The 17,329-nt window shown below is 43.4% G+C and overlaps 1 protein-coding gene across 8 annotated transcripts in view; it reads left to right on the plus strand.

Annotated features, from left to right (window-relative positions):
* PCGF2 (polycomb group ring finger 2) overlaps positions 1-17,329 on the plus strand; it is an 84,049-nt gene that overhangs the window by 54,728 nt on the left and 11,992 nt on the right. For all 8 annotated transcript variants that reach the window (XM_083376337.1, XM_083376333.1, XM_083376331.1 and 5 more), the window contains 4 exons: positions 9,580-9,635; positions 10,307-10,357; positions 10,455-10,563; positions 16,632-16,680. In XM_083376337.1, the coding sequence (XP_083232463.1) occupies positions 9,580-9,635; positions 10,307-10,357; positions 10,455-10,563; positions 16,632-16,680 (265 nt within the window). The remainder of the gene's footprint in view (positions 1-9,579; positions 9,636-10,306; positions 10,358-10,454; positions 10,564-16,631; positions 16,681-17,329) is intronic.

Consider the following 17,329-nt stretch of genomic DNA (forward strand, 5'->3'; position numbering starts at 1 on the left):
TGGACTCCGACTGGGCAGTATCGGACGATCAGGACACGAGCGGTCTTGTTAATGTTACCTGGGAGGAGTTCGATCCTGTAACTCCGGAGGAAGTGGACAGGATCATGGGGAGGCTGAGCTCCACCACATGTTTATTGGACCCGTGCCCTTCCTGGCTGGTTTATGCAGCCCGGGAGGGGACACGAGGCTGGTTCCAGGCGGTTATATCTGCCTCTTTGAGTGAGGGTAGTTTTCCCGCCGCCTTGAAAGAGGCGGTGGTAAGACCTCTCCTCAAGAAGCCTGCCTTGGACCCGGCTGTGTTGAATAACTTTCGTCCGGTCTCTAACCTTCACTTTCTTGCGAAGGTTGTTGAGAGTGTGGTGGCGCATCAGCTCCCTCTGGTCCTGGATGAAGCGGATTATCTAGACCCGTACCAATCGGGCTTCAGGCCCGGGTACAGCACGGAGACGGCATTGGTCGCGCTGGTGAATGATCTCTGGAGGGCTCGGGACAAGGGATATTCCTCTGTCCTAGTCCTATTAGACCTCTCAGCGGCTTTCGATACCATCGACCATGGTATCCTGCTGCGGCGTCTCAGGGGATTGGGAGTGGGAGGCACGGTTCTTCAGTGGTTCTCCTCCTATCTCCTGGGACACTCGCAGTCGGTGTTGGCAGGGGGGCAGAGGTCGACCGCGAGGCCTCTCGTTTGTGGAGTCCCTCAGGGGTTGGTCCTCTCGCCTCTCCTGTTCAACATCTACATGAAACCGCTGGGTGAGATCATTCGTGGTTTTGGAGTTGGGTATCATCAGTATGCTGATGATACCCAACTTTTCATTTCGACCCAAAACCACCTCAGTGATGCCCTCGACGTGATGTCCCGGTGCCTGGAGGCGGTCTGGGTCTGGATGGGGAGGAACAGGCTTCGACTCAACCCTGACAAGACTATGGGGGGTGAGTCATTACCTCCTGTAGATAGGGCTCGCAACTTGGGAGTCCTCCTAGATTCACAGCTCTCCTTAGAAGACCATATTGTAGCTGTGACTAGGGGGGCCTTCGCCCAGGTTCGCCTGGTGCGCCAGTTGCAGCCCTATCTAGACCGGGATGCCTTATGTACGGTCACTCATGCGCTCGTGACCTCTCGTCTTGATTACTGCAACGCTCTCTACATGGGGCTACCCTTGAAGACCACTCGGAGGCTCCAACTGGTACAGAATGCAGCCGCGAGCGTTGTATTGGGAGTTTCCCGATACTCCCATGTCACACCTTTGCTCCGCGAGCTGCATTGGCTACCAGTTGTCTTCCGGGTGAGGTTCAAGATGTTGGTAATGACCTACAAAGCCCTTCATGGCATGGGTCCGGAATACCTTGGGGAGCACCTGCAGCCGGCGTCAACTTCCCTCCACCCAGTACGCTCCCACAGAGAGGGCCTCCTCAGGGTGCCACCGGTCAAAGAATGCCGACTGGTGGCCCCCAGGGGGAGGGCGTTCTCTGTGGGTGCACCGGATTTATGGAACCATCTTCCGGTCGAGCTCCGGATGGCGCCCGATCTCTGCTCCTTCCGGCGCGATCTTAAAACCCATCTCTTTAAACAAGCTGGCCTGGCCTGATGGGACGGGGTGGGATTTTTATAAATGAACTTCAATTTTAATTTGTATTAATTTTATGGGCATTGTTTAATCACGTTTTAATAATTTTAATTTTTGTATCTAGTTTTTATGTATTGCCCTGTTCACCGCCCTGAGTCCTCCGGGAGAAGGGCGGTATATAAATTAAATTAATAAATAATAAATAAATAAATAAATAAATGCCCAGCCCAGCCATCAAGCACCCATGTCACTAAGCCCAGCCCCACTTCCCCAAGGGGGCGCCCAGCTGCTGTGCTTGCTCTCCTTAGCAACAATGCTTATGATGGGTATGAGGGCAAAGTCAAGAGGGAGGCCCACTCCCTTTCCATGTGAGGAAACCTGGCTTTGTATCCAAAGCACCCTAAGCTATAGGATGGGAGACCCCCCAGGATATGCCAGGAGGAAGGGGCAAGGGGATGGTGAAAGGGCAGCAGGGCAGGACTAAGGCAGGACTTTCCTCAGAACCTCCCTCTCCTTCCTTCCTTCCTTCCTTCCTTCCTTCCTTCCTTCCTTCCTTCCTTCCTTCCTTCCTTCCTTCCTTCCTTCCTAGAACAGAGCGATGGGAAAATATTTGAGGAGAGAGGAAGAAAAACAGGCAGGAAACGCAGGTGGGGAAGTGTCATCCTTCATGAGGAAAGAAGAAATGCACCATTGCCTGGAAGTGGCCAGCACATGGCCCTCACCTACTTCACATATCCGACTTGGTGGTCTCTGGGGGAGGGTATGCCATGAGCAGCGTGAGAGTTGATGTTACCTGCACAGTGCTGCCTAGCCCCCACCCTACCCAGTTTTGGCAGGCAGCAAGGTGCTCTCCTCACAGTGTCAAGAGGTGAGCTGGGTGGCATGAATCTGAAGAGAAGTGCAACGCTGCCTAGACCCTAGCCTGCCCAAAGTAGGCAGGGCCATGTGCTGGCCACTTCCAGGCGATGGTGCATTTCTTCATTCCTCACAAATGGTGATACCTCCCCAGTGTGCATCCAAGGGGCAGGGCCGACACAGCACGGGCCGGTCCCTCGCTGTTTCCAGATGGCCTTGTGGAGCTAAGACTGAATGTATTTTACCATAGATGACCACCACGAAATTGTACACTGGCTCTTGGCTGGCCTGGCCTGGGGCCAAGGCAGCAGGGGCCATTCCCTCACTGTTTCCAGGATGGCTTCATGGGCCACATGAAACCACTTTGCGGGCCGGATCTGGTCCCGGACCTTGTGTTTGACATGTCTGGTCTATATGAAAAGACCAGGGAGTTTACATGGCCTCCCAGCGATGTACTGGAGCTTGAGGCATTTCAGTTCTGGTCTCCTGGCAGAGCTGACATCTTTTACTTGAGCCTCTATATCCTTATCCAACCCTGGCCACGTGTCTTCATCCTGACTATTCCAGGATGTCCCTCATGCAGAGATTCTAGGACTCTTGTTCTTAATCTGTGTGGGACTATTACCCAACTTCCCCATAATATGCAGCCCTTGTGAGCTGACAGCTCATCTTGTCTTCTGATGAAACTGTGAAATTCTGGGCCTGGTCTGGTTTCAGGCCACCCCCTCAACACCCAGCTCAGGACACGACTGAGTGTTTTGTCAGTGGCTGTTTCAGCAGCCGCATCCGCTGCATGAAGGGGAGACTCAGGAAGATCCTGGATTGCCAGGATACATGCAGCAGGTGCAGGGTTGGGATCTGTTTGAGGCAGGGGCAGTCTGCTGAGCATTTCCTTGCCTGGCTTATGTACTAGCCTATAATTGTAGGCTGCCATGAAGATTGACCATCTCAGCATCCTCGAGGAAAGGATCTGAGGGGTTTGCTTGTCTACAGTAAACAGAACTAGAAGAGGCTTATGATCCGTGAAAATGGTGAATGGGCGACCATAAAGGAAATCGTGGAATTTCTTTATTCCAGCTACTATTGCTCCTCCTCCTTCTCAATTTGTGCGTAATTTCTTTCTGCAGGGGAAAGTGTTCTTGAATAATACGCTATGGGTACTTGCCACCCATCAGCCATTAAATGACTCAAAACTGCTACTATGCCATACGATGAAGCATCGCATGCAATACTGAAAGGCAGTTTCTTGTTGAAGTGCATTAATACTGAGTCTGATGATAACAGTGCCTTGACTGCTTTGAAGCTTTTTTCGTGGATGCTAGTCCACAGCCATGGTGCCCTTTTATCCAGAAGCCTATGCAGAGGCTCTGCCAATGCTGCTTTATGAGGTAGAAATGCATGGTAGAAGTTAAGTAAGCCTAAAAATGCCTGCAGCTCCTCCTTTGACTTAGGTCTGGGAGTCTGCTCTTTTAAGCTTTGAGTCAGTGGGGTGGATTCCAGCTGCATCTATCCGGAATCCCAGGAACTCAATAGAATTCACTCTTTTAAGCTTCAACCCCGCTTTGCAGAAGTGTTGAAGAACTGCTCTGAGATGTTCTGCTAACATTTCTGCTGGCTCTCCAGTGATTAGAACATCGTCAAAGTAAGGGCACACACCTGGAATATTCTTGAATGTACGTTCCATTACACTCTGAAACAGTCCTGGGGTGACACTTACCCCAAACTGCAGGCAGTGAACCCTGAATGCCCCTCTGTTTATAACTATAGTTTGTGCCTCTGCAGTGGCATCATCCACAGGCAGTTGCTGACATGCCTGAGAGGTCCAGCTTAGTGAATAAGCGACCTCCCTGTAGTGATGCCAGGATGTGGCTAACTACGGGGATTGAGTACGCATGCTGCTGAAGTGCCTTATTAATGGTGCACTTATAATCAGCACAGATGCACACATCTCCATTTGGTTTAACAGGTGTGACAATGAGGGTTTCCCACACACTGCTATATACAGGTTGTAGCACTCCCTGCTGCATTAGCTTATCTAACTCTGCATCTATTTTTGGTTTTAAGGCAAAAGGCACTCCGCGAGACTTGATCCTGATTGGTGTTACTGCTGGATCAAGGTGGAGGGAGCTAGGTGCCTCTTTGTATTTGCCTAAGCTGGGACTGAATACGTCAGCAAATTCCTGGCACACAGCTGCCAGGTCAGCTGTTCGAGTGCTGTTGATGCCAGTTACATGAATGCCCAGGGCATCAATCCAGTCCAGCCCAATCAAACTGGTGCACTGGCCTTCGACTACCACGACATTGAGGGAACCCTCAAACTCTTTGAAGCTGACTTTCACTGTAGCTTCGCCTTTAACCGCTACGCGGGAATTTTGAAAGTCTGTCAGCAAAAGGTTTGATGGCTTGAGTTTGACTCGTTTCCGCCTTGTCTGCAGGTGTAATTAAAAGTTTTGTAGGAGATTATGGACAGGGCTGACCCGGTGTCCAGTTCCATCGAACACAGAACCCCTTGTAGCTTGACCCTGAGTCTTAGCTTTTCTTTGAGAGGGCGATGGGCTCCTGTTCTAAAAATGTTCCTCCTCCTGGAGCAGTATCCAACCCTGTTTTGCCCCACGGCCCATTTACCTCTCCTGGGAATATATTCGGGTTGAGCTTCCATCTGGTGACCTTTACAGATGATGGCGATGTGCCCCTGTTTACCACAGGCTTGACACACTGCAGCGTGGAACCTGCACTCCAATTGCTGGTGCCGTTCTCCGCAGCCGGCACAGCTAGGGAAGAAGACTGCCTTGTCAGATGGCCGCTGCCTTCTTCTTGGTAGCTTCTGCACCCAGTCGATCTCATCATCTTCGTCTGGGTCATCTGTTCTATCTGTGGCTTTGTCGTGAACAGCTGTCTGGCTGGGGGGAGTCTTCAGCGGTTGTAGAGCCTTCACTGCTCCACCCGCAGCCTCTTCTGCCATTACCTCTTTTAATGCGTCCTGGAACGTCAAGGCTTCCTTTGCAAACAGCCTCTGCTGTAAGTCTCTGTTTCTCAGGCCACATACGAGTTGGTTCCTGAGCCGATCCTCTAAATCTGGGAATTCACAGAGTCTGAATGCCTGCCTTAGGGCAGCCATGAATTCAGCTGCTGACTCTCCAAGCTGTTGTTCTTTTTGTTCGAATGCATGCCACCAAGCAATAACTGGCGTCTCGGGAAATTCAGAATATTCTATTGTTAATTATGGGGGGTGAGATATTACCTCCCGTAGATAGGGCTCGCAACTTGGGTGTCCTCCTAGATTCACAGCTCTCCTTGGAAGATCATATAGGAGCTGCGACTAGGGGGGCCTTCGCCCAGGTTCGCCTGGTGCATCAGTTGCAGCCCTATCTAGACCGGGATGCCTTGCGCACAGTCACTCATGTACTCGTGACCTCCCGTTTGGACTACTGCAATGCTCTCTACATGGGGCTGCCCTTGAAGACTACTCGGAGGCTCCAGCTGGTGCAGAATGCAGCCGCGCAAGTGGTGGTGGGGGCTTCCCGATACTCCCATGTAACACCTCTACTCCGTGAGCTGCATTGGCTTCTGGTTGCCCTCCGGGCAAGATTCAAGGTGCTGGTTATGACCTATAAAGCCCTAAATGGCATGGGTCCGGGTTACTTACGGGAGCACCTGCTGCTGGCATCAAGCTCCCTTTGTCCAGTGCGCTCCCACAGAGAGGTGCCGTCGGTCAAAGAGTGTCGACTGGCGGCCCCCAGGGGGAGGGTGTTCTCTGTGGGCGCGCCAGAGCTTTGGAACCGTTTACCGGTGGAGCTCCGGATGGCTCCCAACCTTCGCTCCTTCCGACGTGACCTAAAAACATATTTATTTGAACAAGCCGGCCTGGTCTGATGGGTTTAGGGGTATTTTAACGCTATTGTATTAATTTATTGAATTGGGCTCTAGTATTTAATATTTTTTAACTTTTATATATTGTATTTTATTGTATTGCCCTGTATACCGCCCTGAGTCCTTCGGGAGAAGGGTGGTATAAAAATTAAATTAAATAAATAACGGACAGCCGGGGTTCAAAATGTTCTTTTAGCCTCCTCTTCAGATTAGTGTAGGTGACTGAGGGCTATCAGGTTCTGGCTGGGGCTATCAGGTTCTCTGTGATGTCAAAGGTCACCTGTCCATACACACAGAGCAGGGTTGCAGCCTTCAGTCCATCTTCTCTCACCTGGTTGGCCCGCAAGTAATTCTCCACCCTGGAGATGTAGGAGCTCCATTGTTCAGGGTGAGAAACATCAAATTCATTCAGCTTGCCCCCTTTGGCCATAGCTGACACTCACTAGGTCTTGGTCAGATGCCTTCTGCTGCTAAGGAGCTGCTTTGTGAATCCTGGGGACGGATCCCTCAGGAAGACTGTGCCTCCAGTGTGGCTTACTGGCAGGGAGCCTCCAGTGTGGCTTACTGGCAGGCAGGGTGGGGTCTCACACCCAAGTGACTTCTGGCTCAAGTGCTTCAGCTCTTCCTTAGCAGCATCCCACCTTCATCGCCACTCTTAAATACTGAGTTTGATGAGGCATTGATCAGACCGAAGATTAAAGCAACAGCTCTTTATTGAAGGAACTTCTATTTATACCAGACTGCCACTAGGTGGCAGCCAATGAATTTAAAGCACCATTTGCTGCCCAAAGTGCAGGCTTGTAGCTAACATGAAAACAGAGACTTGATTTAAACATATCCAGCCAACAGCTTATAACTGCCATTAGAAATTGGGTCAATACACAACACATAGGATGCATAGTTATCATGTAGTGCATATTTCAGTGTTTGGGGAGGTTTTTAGAATAGGAATGTAACAGAAGAATCCTCTGAGTTAGTTAAGAAGATTATTTTAATAGGTTAGAGAGAAAGTGAGAAGATGGGGAAGAACAAAGATAGCAGGAGAACAGAGATTTTGATGAAATCAGTTTTGAGGATTGAATCAATTTGAACTAGTTGGTGTGGGGAAAATATTGAACATAGAAAGAAAATCTTTACTTTAAAAATGGAATGAGTCAGTGGGAATGATCTGTAATAAGATGCAGCATGGCACAATATATAGGTCCAGGCTGCTGGAAACTGCTAGCAAAATGATAGGAAAGTGTTCTTTTCTGTTTTCAGTACATTGAACGCACAATCTTATACTTGGTTATCAACATTAGTGGCTGAGTTCACAGAATATGCTAGGCAAATCCAAATAAATAAAATGATCACTTACTGTGACACCTGAACCAGGCCAAGAAGCTGCTGAGGACTGAGTCTCAAGCCTATGATTCATTGCCCTTTGCTGCACCTTAGGAATAATAGTGCATCTTAGGCACTCTGCTTAAAGCACATTAAGTGATTTATTGATTCAAGCAAATATAATGGCTCTCCTCACCAGTCTTGCGGCCATTTGGCCAGACTTACTTTCATTTGGGTGCCATAAATTATAAAACAAATTCAATATACATGCAATAAATAGTATTACAAAATTAGATGAGGTGAATAGAATTGCTAAATTGTGCTAATATGATGGTATTATAAGGGAGAAGGAATACTGCTAGCCTAAATAAAAAGTGCCTATTAAATCAAACTTTTAATGCTGTTCAACAATAATAATTTTTGTTTGCTTTCAGTCCCTCTCTAAATTACACACAGAAGCCCTACTTGATAATAATTCTAAATCTTCTAAGATGCCACACATACTTAATGCTAGGTTCCTAAAGGCAAAACTAACAAGCATGGTCCTCCATCCTTTCTCTATGCAGACTTAGTTTCACAGCAAGAAAAAAATGGAAATAATATGGTCTGATAATAATTTCTTACGTAGTAGCTTTAATGATATTGCCTTTGTTTTATCCCCAGTTTAAAGACATTTTTAGTTTTTTCAGGTTTTTTGGTTTTTTTTTGTTTTGCTCTTTTCTTGATACGGTTATGCCATGGACATAACCGTACTGGACTGGTCATAGGAGGAATCTGCCCAATTCCTATTAACTACTTTAGGGTATTAGCACTTATTCTTCTATTCTACTCACTGGAAACGTCCCTTCACAACTGTTTGGGCTTAGACTACAGCAAACACCTGGCTTCATACAGAGGTCATGCAGACCTGCCCATATACATGCCTAACCAGAGTTTCCTAAAGGTTTCTTATAAGCAGAAATTTAGCACACTTTGAAAGAATGCTAGGCTTATTTTTTAAATTCAGTTTCAGTATTTTTAAGAAGTCAACAGATGATACAGATAAGGAGGACAAAAGATCTTATAATTGGGGCACTGGGACAGTGAATGCCACCATTAGTAACGCTAGGAGCTTTATTGTTAATTATGCTTTTTCTATAAGCTGCTTAGATTCCTATTGATTTAAGCAACATAAACAAAACTCATAATAAACCACAAACTATAGTAGGGAAAACAAGAGTCCAGGTAGCTCAGTGGTTAGAATGCAGCATTTCAAACTAACTCTGACCACGGTCTGGAGTTCAATCGTTACAGGGCTCATGTTGATTCAACCTTCCATTCTTCCACGGTCAGTAAAATGGGGACCCAGATTTTTGGTGGGGAAATGCTGACATTGTAAATTGCCCAGAGAGTGCTGTAAAAAACTGTGGGGGAGGGGGTATATAATCTAAGTGCTATTGCTATTATGTGTTGATATTATTATATGAGTCACCTTGAGAAGGGCAGCAAATAAATCAGTTTACAAATTGGCAAGTGATTGGGAAGGGAATCCTGTATGTTAGTGCTGAGATATGCGAGTTTGTACCTTAGCATTGTTTCTGATCATTAGAAATCTAGACAATTCCACAAATCCAAACTTTTTTAAAGAAATAAAGTGGGTTTTTAAAGTTAGTTTAAAGTGTTAGCATGTTAAGCTGCATAACCTTGCATAAGATAGTTTTGGTTGAGGATCTTTCTCTTAACAACTTAAAATGGTATGTGAGCATGAATCCTAATTTTCCGAACAGGAGGTACAATATAGGAGGAATGGAAATTTGCTTTCTACACTTAAACGGGGGTATTTACTCACAAGGGACAAAAAATGCATTTTCCTATTTGTACAACAGTAAAACAGGTTCTTTTTCCTTTTGGAGGAATTTAAATAGTTTTATATTTCTATTTATTCGTAATTAACATTTTTGTTGACAGCCTGCTTATCTTATTTCAGATCAGATAAAACTCTACAGGATATAGTATATAAGCTGGTGCCAGGACTCTTCAAAGGTATGCATTTGTGACTGCTGAGAGTTTAGAAAATAGAATTGGGACAGAGCTTCCTAACTGACATAGCAAAATGCAGCAATCTTAATTTGATTTTGATTTTGTTTGATTTTTAACTTGGGGCTGATAAATAATAAAAAGGTAAAGGTTCCACCGCACATGCGTGCTCATCGTTTCCAACTCTAGGGGCCGGTGCTCATCTCCGTTTCAAAGCTGAAGAGCCAGCGCTTGTCTGAGGATGACTCCGTGGTCATGTGGCCGGCATGACTAGACGCCAAAGGCGCACAGAACGCTGTTACCTTCCCACTGTAGTGGTCCCTATTTTACTACTTGCATTTTTACATGCTTTTGAACTGCTAGGTTGGCAGAATCTGGGACGAGTAACAGGCGCTCACTCTGTTACGCGGCACTTGGGATTTGACCCGCCAAACTGCCAACCTTCCGATCGACAAGCTCAGTGTCCTAATCCACTGAGCCACCGTGTCCCCATAGATAAATAATAGTACATAATTATTAAGAAAAGTATTTTGAAAAATATCTTAGGACTTAGGACCAGATTGAAATTCTTTTTTATAATTTACAATTGCATAATTGTTTCTGAATTATAATAAATGTATTTGTAAAATGGAAGAGAAGAAAGGCACTAAATGTATTAATCTTGCTTTCATTTGCAGATGAAATGAAGAGACGACGTGATTTTTATGCAGCATATCCTCTGGCAGATGGTATGATGTCTGCCTCATTTGTCTTCTGTTGTATGTCAACAGTAATATGCATTTTAAAAAATAGGTGATTTTTCATTCCCTTTCTTTACTTGTTTAGTTCCCAATGGATCCAATGAAGACAGGGGTGAAGTTTCAGAACAGGATAAGGGGAATCTCACGGATGATGAAACTGTCAGCTTATCAATAGAATTCTATGAAGGAATCAGGTAACATTTTAGGGAATATAAAAGTAATGATATTTTGCTCATATTTCTTCTGACAGATCATTATAGTTTTAATATTTTTATCTGCTTTCTGATACTTGAAAAATGGTTCCGTATCATTTAACTGCCCAAATCATTTTAGGTACAGGTATCCTCAGTTTCTGACTATTCATTTAACAATGATTGGAAGTTATGACAGCCTCAGAAAAAATGACTTTCAACCTGTCCTCAGAGTTATGATTGTGGTCATAATTGCAATTGCGGATTTGGCAAACAGCTTACATTTACAATGGTTAAAGCAATAGTGGGATTCAGCTGGTTTGCACCAGTTTGACAGAACCAATACCTAACTTTTTCTTGAGTTTGGGGAACTGGCTCTGAAATGGCCAGACTAGCATGCATTCACGTGCCTCCAATCTCTTGCTTGCTGCAATCTCCCCCCCCCACCCCCGCTCCTAGATTTTCGCTGCCAGACTGTTTAACTTTCTTTCAAGTTTACTTGATGCAGAATGTGGATCCTTCCCATCCTTCAACAAGTAAATTTTAAAGAAAGTTAAATAGTCTGGCAGTGAAAATCTAGCATGGGGAAAAAAAATCTGGTTTTTTGAGATGCCAGACTAGTGTGCATTCATAGGCCTCCAATCCCCTTGCTTGCTGCAAAGCCAGATTGGAGTCTGCAGGTCACTCTTTCCAGCCTATTTCGGACCCAGTCCAAAAGCAAAGGGAATGGTTCCCACTCCATTTGATCGCTGCTTGGCTTCGTTTCCAAAGACACTCTGCGCAGGTTCCAGACAAAATTCCGGGACTGAAAAAGCAGCAATGGGAGCAAAGGGCAGTTTAAAGGCAGAGGAAGAAGGAGAAAGTGGGAGAAGTCACTACCGAACACGTGAGGCGTGACAGATGTTGGGGCGTGGTAGGCCTGGCTGCAGGGGTCTTTTGGCACGGTAAGCGGTTGTGGGGTGCATGGGACAGCTCCCCCTTCCCCAATTTTCTCATGGCAGCGGTACCCCTACCTTTCCCCCCTCTGCCCCCTCCCCTGCCGAGAACCAATTGTTAAATTATTTGAATCCCACCACTGGCTTAAAGCATGTTGTGATCGTGTGATCATGATTTGTGATTTTCCAGCCAGCTTCTGACAAGCAAAGTCAGTTGAGGAAGTCAGATTTGCTTAACAATCATGGGATTTGTTTAATGACCATGTGATTTGCTTAACAACTTTGGTAAAAATAGTTGTAAAATCAGGTCTGGTCTCATAATGATTCACTTAATGACCATACTGCTTAACAACTGAAATTCCGAACTTGATTGTGATCATAAGTTGAGGCCTTTCTGTATATCATCTTTGTCTGTATTCATCTCAAAATGAGATACATATGTATAAGTTAGAGCTAAACAAAAGCAGACCCAAAGGAAAGATTTAATTTTGTACACTGAATTCTTACTTTTGTTGAAAATTTCCACAAATTGTTGTAAAGAATTAGTTTTAACAAAAAAAAGAAAGTGCCAAAGGAACAGGATCATTCATTTCCCTTTATATTTTTCATATCTTTCTTCCTATCCCATTCCTTAGCTAATAATACAAGTAGAAAAGATCAGACAATGGAATTAATGGGCATATTAGGTGTAGGAAGGGAACAAGGTAGCTACTCTTTAGGAAGTAATGTTAACCTTGCTAATTTCCCCACTCCTGCTGCTGAGGGATCCCCTGGATTTATACTTCTGAACACCTGCTTAATGACCAGCTAAGCAGAATCTCAAACAAATTGGATGGTTTTCTGCAAGCACATTTTCTGTGCCCAATCAGGAATCACAGCCTGAAATCAGGTCTCAGTATGGCTAACCATTAGACCAAACTGGCTTTATTATACTGCAATATAACATTTTTAATTAAAAAAATATTAACAATTATAAAATGTTATATTTTAGAACATTTTAAAACATAAATAGCACACAAAAATGTAAAGCTGAAATCTTTTTGAAATTAGAGTCAACTCCTGGTAACTTCATGAATACATCACATAGTTTTCTTGACAGCAATATAAAAATAGTTTGCCATGATTTTGTTTCTTCTAAACTTCAGTTTTCAAGATGAACTATAGTCAGTTAAATGCTGCCAGCTAGCTGAGCCAAATTCATATGCACATCCACAAATCTGCCCCTCCATTAGAAATTTGGGGAAGGGCAGGCTTGAAGAATACCGGTATATGCTGCATATTCCTTTTCCATTCCAAAATTTCTAATGATAAGAGAGAAATGTCACAATCTAAATAATTTTTAAAGGGAGTGGGGGCAAATAGAGCACCAGCAAAATGCTATGGATATAGTACATTTGAATGTTAGTAAGACATTTAGCAAAGTAGACTACAATCTACTTCTTGGTAAAATAGAAAAAAACTGGGATAGATAGCATTTCTACCAGATGAATTTGTAACTGGCTGACAAACTACGCTCAATGTGTAGTCCTTAATGCAATTAAGGATGCAGTGAGATATCGTAAGTTTTGTCTTAGCCCATTACTCTTCAGCAATTTCATAAAGATTTAAATGAGGGGATAGAAGGGGAGCTCATCAAATTTGCAGATCCAAGCTGGTAGGAATAGCCAACACCCCAGAAGATAGGCTCAAGTTCCAGATGGATCTCGACAGACTTTAACACTGGGCCCGGTCTAACAAAATGAAATTCAATGGAGAAAAAAGTAAAGTTTTACACTTTAGGCAAGAAAAACCAAATGTACAGGTACAGATTAAGTGAAACTTGGCTCAGTAGCAGTAACTGCAAGAGGGTTCTTGGAGTCCTAGTGGACAGTCATTTAAATATAAGCCAGCGTTGTATGGCAGCCACCAAAAAGCCAATTCAATTGTAGGCTGCATTAACAGAGAGATAGAATCAAAATTATGTTGTGTTAGTACCCTTTTATAAGACCTTGGTAAGACCACACTTGGAATAATACTGCATTTAGGTTTGGTCACCATATTGTAAAAAAAAAATGTTCAGACTCTGGAAAGAGTGCAGAGAAGAGCAACGAAGATGAGTAGGAATCTGGAGGCTAAAACATTTGAAAAATGGTTGCAAGAATATGTTTAGTCTAGTGAAAAGAAAGATCTGGGGTGACATGATAACAGTGTTTCAATATCTCAGGGGTTGCTACAAAGAAGAGGGGGTCAACCTGTTTTTCAGAGTACCAGAAGGTAAGAGGAGAAACAATGGATGGAAACTAACGAAAGAAAGGAGCAACCTAGAACTTTCCAGACAGTGAGAACAATTAACCGGTGGAACTGCTTGCCTTCAGAAGTTGTGGGTGCTCCATCACTGGAGGCTTTCAAAAAGAGACTGGACATTCATTTGTATGGAATATCATAGGGTCTCCTGCTTGAGCAAGGGGCTGGACTAGAAGACCTCCAAGGTCCCTTCCAACGTTATTTGGAATATATTCCTAAGGATTAACTTTCATTTCCTTCTCACATCCTTTTTGAATTACAGAATCATTGGAAACAAAGGACAAATACAGTTTCGGAATGCTGTGGGTTTTCTCCTGTACAACAGAGAAAGTTTTCATCCCATCTCAAACCATTAATCTGTTTAGCACAGTATTATCAATGATGACTGGTATTATCTCTCTGGAGTTTCAAGAATACTTGTTTCTTTTTGGAGATTTTGATTACTGAACAAAGTATTTTCTGTATATAAAGAGGCTTTGATAATGGCATATATAAACTATCTTCCATAATTAGCAATCTTTATTCCTGTTTTACAACAGGATTTTTTTGAATTTGTTTTTATCCTTTTTCTACTTTTCCTTTGTATGTGGGTATCTAGTGAGCAAATAGTGAGGAAGTGATTTAGAAAAATGAACTAGTTCTGCCCAAAATTTCCAATCATCACATTTATATTTATCAGATACAGTGATAGTTAAAAGTTTATGAATCCTTTTGATTGTTCAATATTCCTGCATAAATATGAACCTAAGATGGTCTGTTTTTCACACAAGTTTTACAACTAGATCAGACATGTCAAACACAAGGCCCGGGGGCAGATGTGGCCCGCAAAGTGGTTTCATATGGCCCGTGAAGCCATCCTGGAAACAGTGAGGGAACAGCCCCCACTGCCTTGGCCCTGGCCCAGAGACCCTCCTTCTGCCAGAGACCCTCAGATCTGTCCCACTCCTGCCCAGGCCCCCATAGGCACCCTTGATGCGAACGATGTAGAGCTGGCCACTCCCACCCAGTAGGCCATATGCACTCTAACCATGCCCACCCAGTAGGCCACGCCCACCCTGGCCATACCCACCCGGCTCCCTGAGGGCAACCGCAGTGCTGATGCGGCCCTCAATGAAATTGAGTTTGACACCCCTGAACTAGATAAAGATAACTCAATTAAACAAATGAGTCAAAAACATTGCAGTGTACTTGTTCATTTATTTATTGAGGAAAATGATCCAATTTGTGCATTGCAAAGTATGTGAATACTTAAGTAACTGGTGTGCTCCCCTGGGAGCAGCAATAATGGCAATAATGCACTGATCAATAGGGGGAGTTTTACCCATTCCTTGTTACAGAACAGCTGTAACTGCTGGGCCTCTTCACCCAAACAGCCCACTTCAGGTCTTTCTATGTTGTTGTTGTTGTTAGTTGTGAAGTCGTGTCCGACCCATCGCGACCCTATGGACAATGTTCCTCCAGGCTTTCCTGTCCTCTACCATCTTCTGGAGTCCATTTAAGCTCACGCCTACTGCTTCAGTAACTCCATCCAGCCACCTCATTCTCTGTCGTCCCCTTCTTCTCTTGGCCTCAATCTTTCCCAGCATTAGACTTTGATTTACCTATTCCAAAGCATTAACTTTCTTCGCCTTAACCATTTGATTGTATGGTTTATATGCTTTGAGTCTTTGAGTTTATGTGCTTTGAGTCTTGCTGCATGATCCACTTTCTTTTGAGCTCATGGACAGATACCCTGATGTTTTCCTGTAGAATGCTTCTACAATTCAGAATTCATAGTTCCAGCAGTGAGGGCAAGCCATCTTTGTCAGCAAAGCAGGTCCAAACCAGGATGTCACTGTTACCATGTTTCAGAGATGGAATAAGGTTTATTTGCTGGAATGCAGTTTTGACCTTTTGCCAAAAGGTTCAATTTTGCTCTCTTCTGTCCACAGGACATTCTTCCAATGGTCTTCTAGCTTATTTATGTAATCCTTTGCAAACTAATTGAGCAACTGTTCTTTTTGGAGAGTAGTGGCTTTCTTCTTTCAACCCTGCCATGTATACCATTATTGTTCAGTGTTCTCCTGATGGTTGTCTCATCAACACTGACATTCACAATCGAGGTAGAGGTCTTTGGTTCCATAGATGTTACCTTGGGATTCTCTGAGATCTCCTGGGCCATTACAGACCTTGCTCTTGATGTGATCTTGGTTAGTCAACACCTCCTAGAGAGGGTAAAAATGGATTGAATCACTTCCATTTGTACACAATCTGCCTAATTCCTTGGAAATAGATTGGAATCTTTTTCAGGTGGGTGAGCACAAACAACTTTTTCAGAGCTCCTCAAAAATATCCTTTGTTCAAGCTATGACATACTTCTGTTGCAAAGAAAGTAAAAACCCAAACTTCTGTTCTTTAAATAAGGCAGGATTTCACATGCTGACATCTGATTATCATCTTATTGACCGAAACAACTCATTCTAATTACCCCTTCAAATGAACTGATAATCCTAGAGATTTGCATAGTTTTGCCATACATAGATATGTAGTTTTGGATTATTTTCTTTAGTAAACAAATGAACAAATGTAATGTTTTCATTTTTGACTCATTTGTTTAATTGAGTTCTCTTAATCTATTTTAGAACTTGCATGAATAACAGATCATGTTTTAAGTCATACTTATTCAGAAATGTTGAAAATTGAAAAGTTCTTGGCCTCTTCCTAATTCTTATTATGTCTATCTATTCCCTATCTTCAGTTTGCACTGAGAGTTGGCTACCAAATTTGATGAGTTTCAAAGCAGTTGACTACCAAAGTACCACTGAACCTGTATTTGTATACATATTTAACTCATTAGTCTTCTTAATTCTTCAGAGATGAAAATAAAGGGACTGTTGAAAATGGAAACATAGAAAAAGATAAGGTGAGTTACATCATGGTGTGGATTCTATATTAAATTTAAACAGCTACATGTTCTATGGTGATTTTAATAGGCAAGAAATATATACATTTTCTCTAATTCCATTCATTGTTCATATATTATGACAGCAATCATTTTTAATTTGGTGGACTTGTCTAAAACCTCTAAACTGGATTCCTTCTTCTTTAGCATAGTGATTGTTTTATGAAAGGTTCAAGCAGCTATCCTCTGACTACAAGAGGCTCATTTTCTTAATATTACTAAAGGCAACCATATCTCACCTGCAAAAAAAGTTGACAACCTCTATAGCAGCAAACAGCTAGAGCTTTCTGTGTATATTTGTTGCTGTCTAGTGACATTTTGCACTCTCAGATTGGGTAGTCTTAGTATTTTATTATTTGGAAACAATTTGTAGGATATGGATTAATTTGGAGAAAACTCTAATATTTATATGAAACCTAAGTTTAAATCATATTATTAAAAAGCATCCTGAACCTGGCCTTAAGTGAGATCCTAGGCATAGAAATGTCAGCATTTTTTGCTTTTGTTTCCGCTATTTTCTTTTCCATCAATGTGACTTCCATATTTTCTTTCTTTCTCTGTTTTCCTTCTTTATATTTTGCTTTTCCCTTTCCCTTTCCCTTCCCTTCCC

Source organism: Vipera ursinii (assembly GCF_947247035.1).
Source record: "Vipera ursinii genome assembly, chromosome: Z".
In the NCBI taxonomy this organism is placed as follows: Eukaryota; Metazoa; Chordata; class Lepidosauria; order Squamata; family Viperidae; genus Vipera; species Vipera ursinii.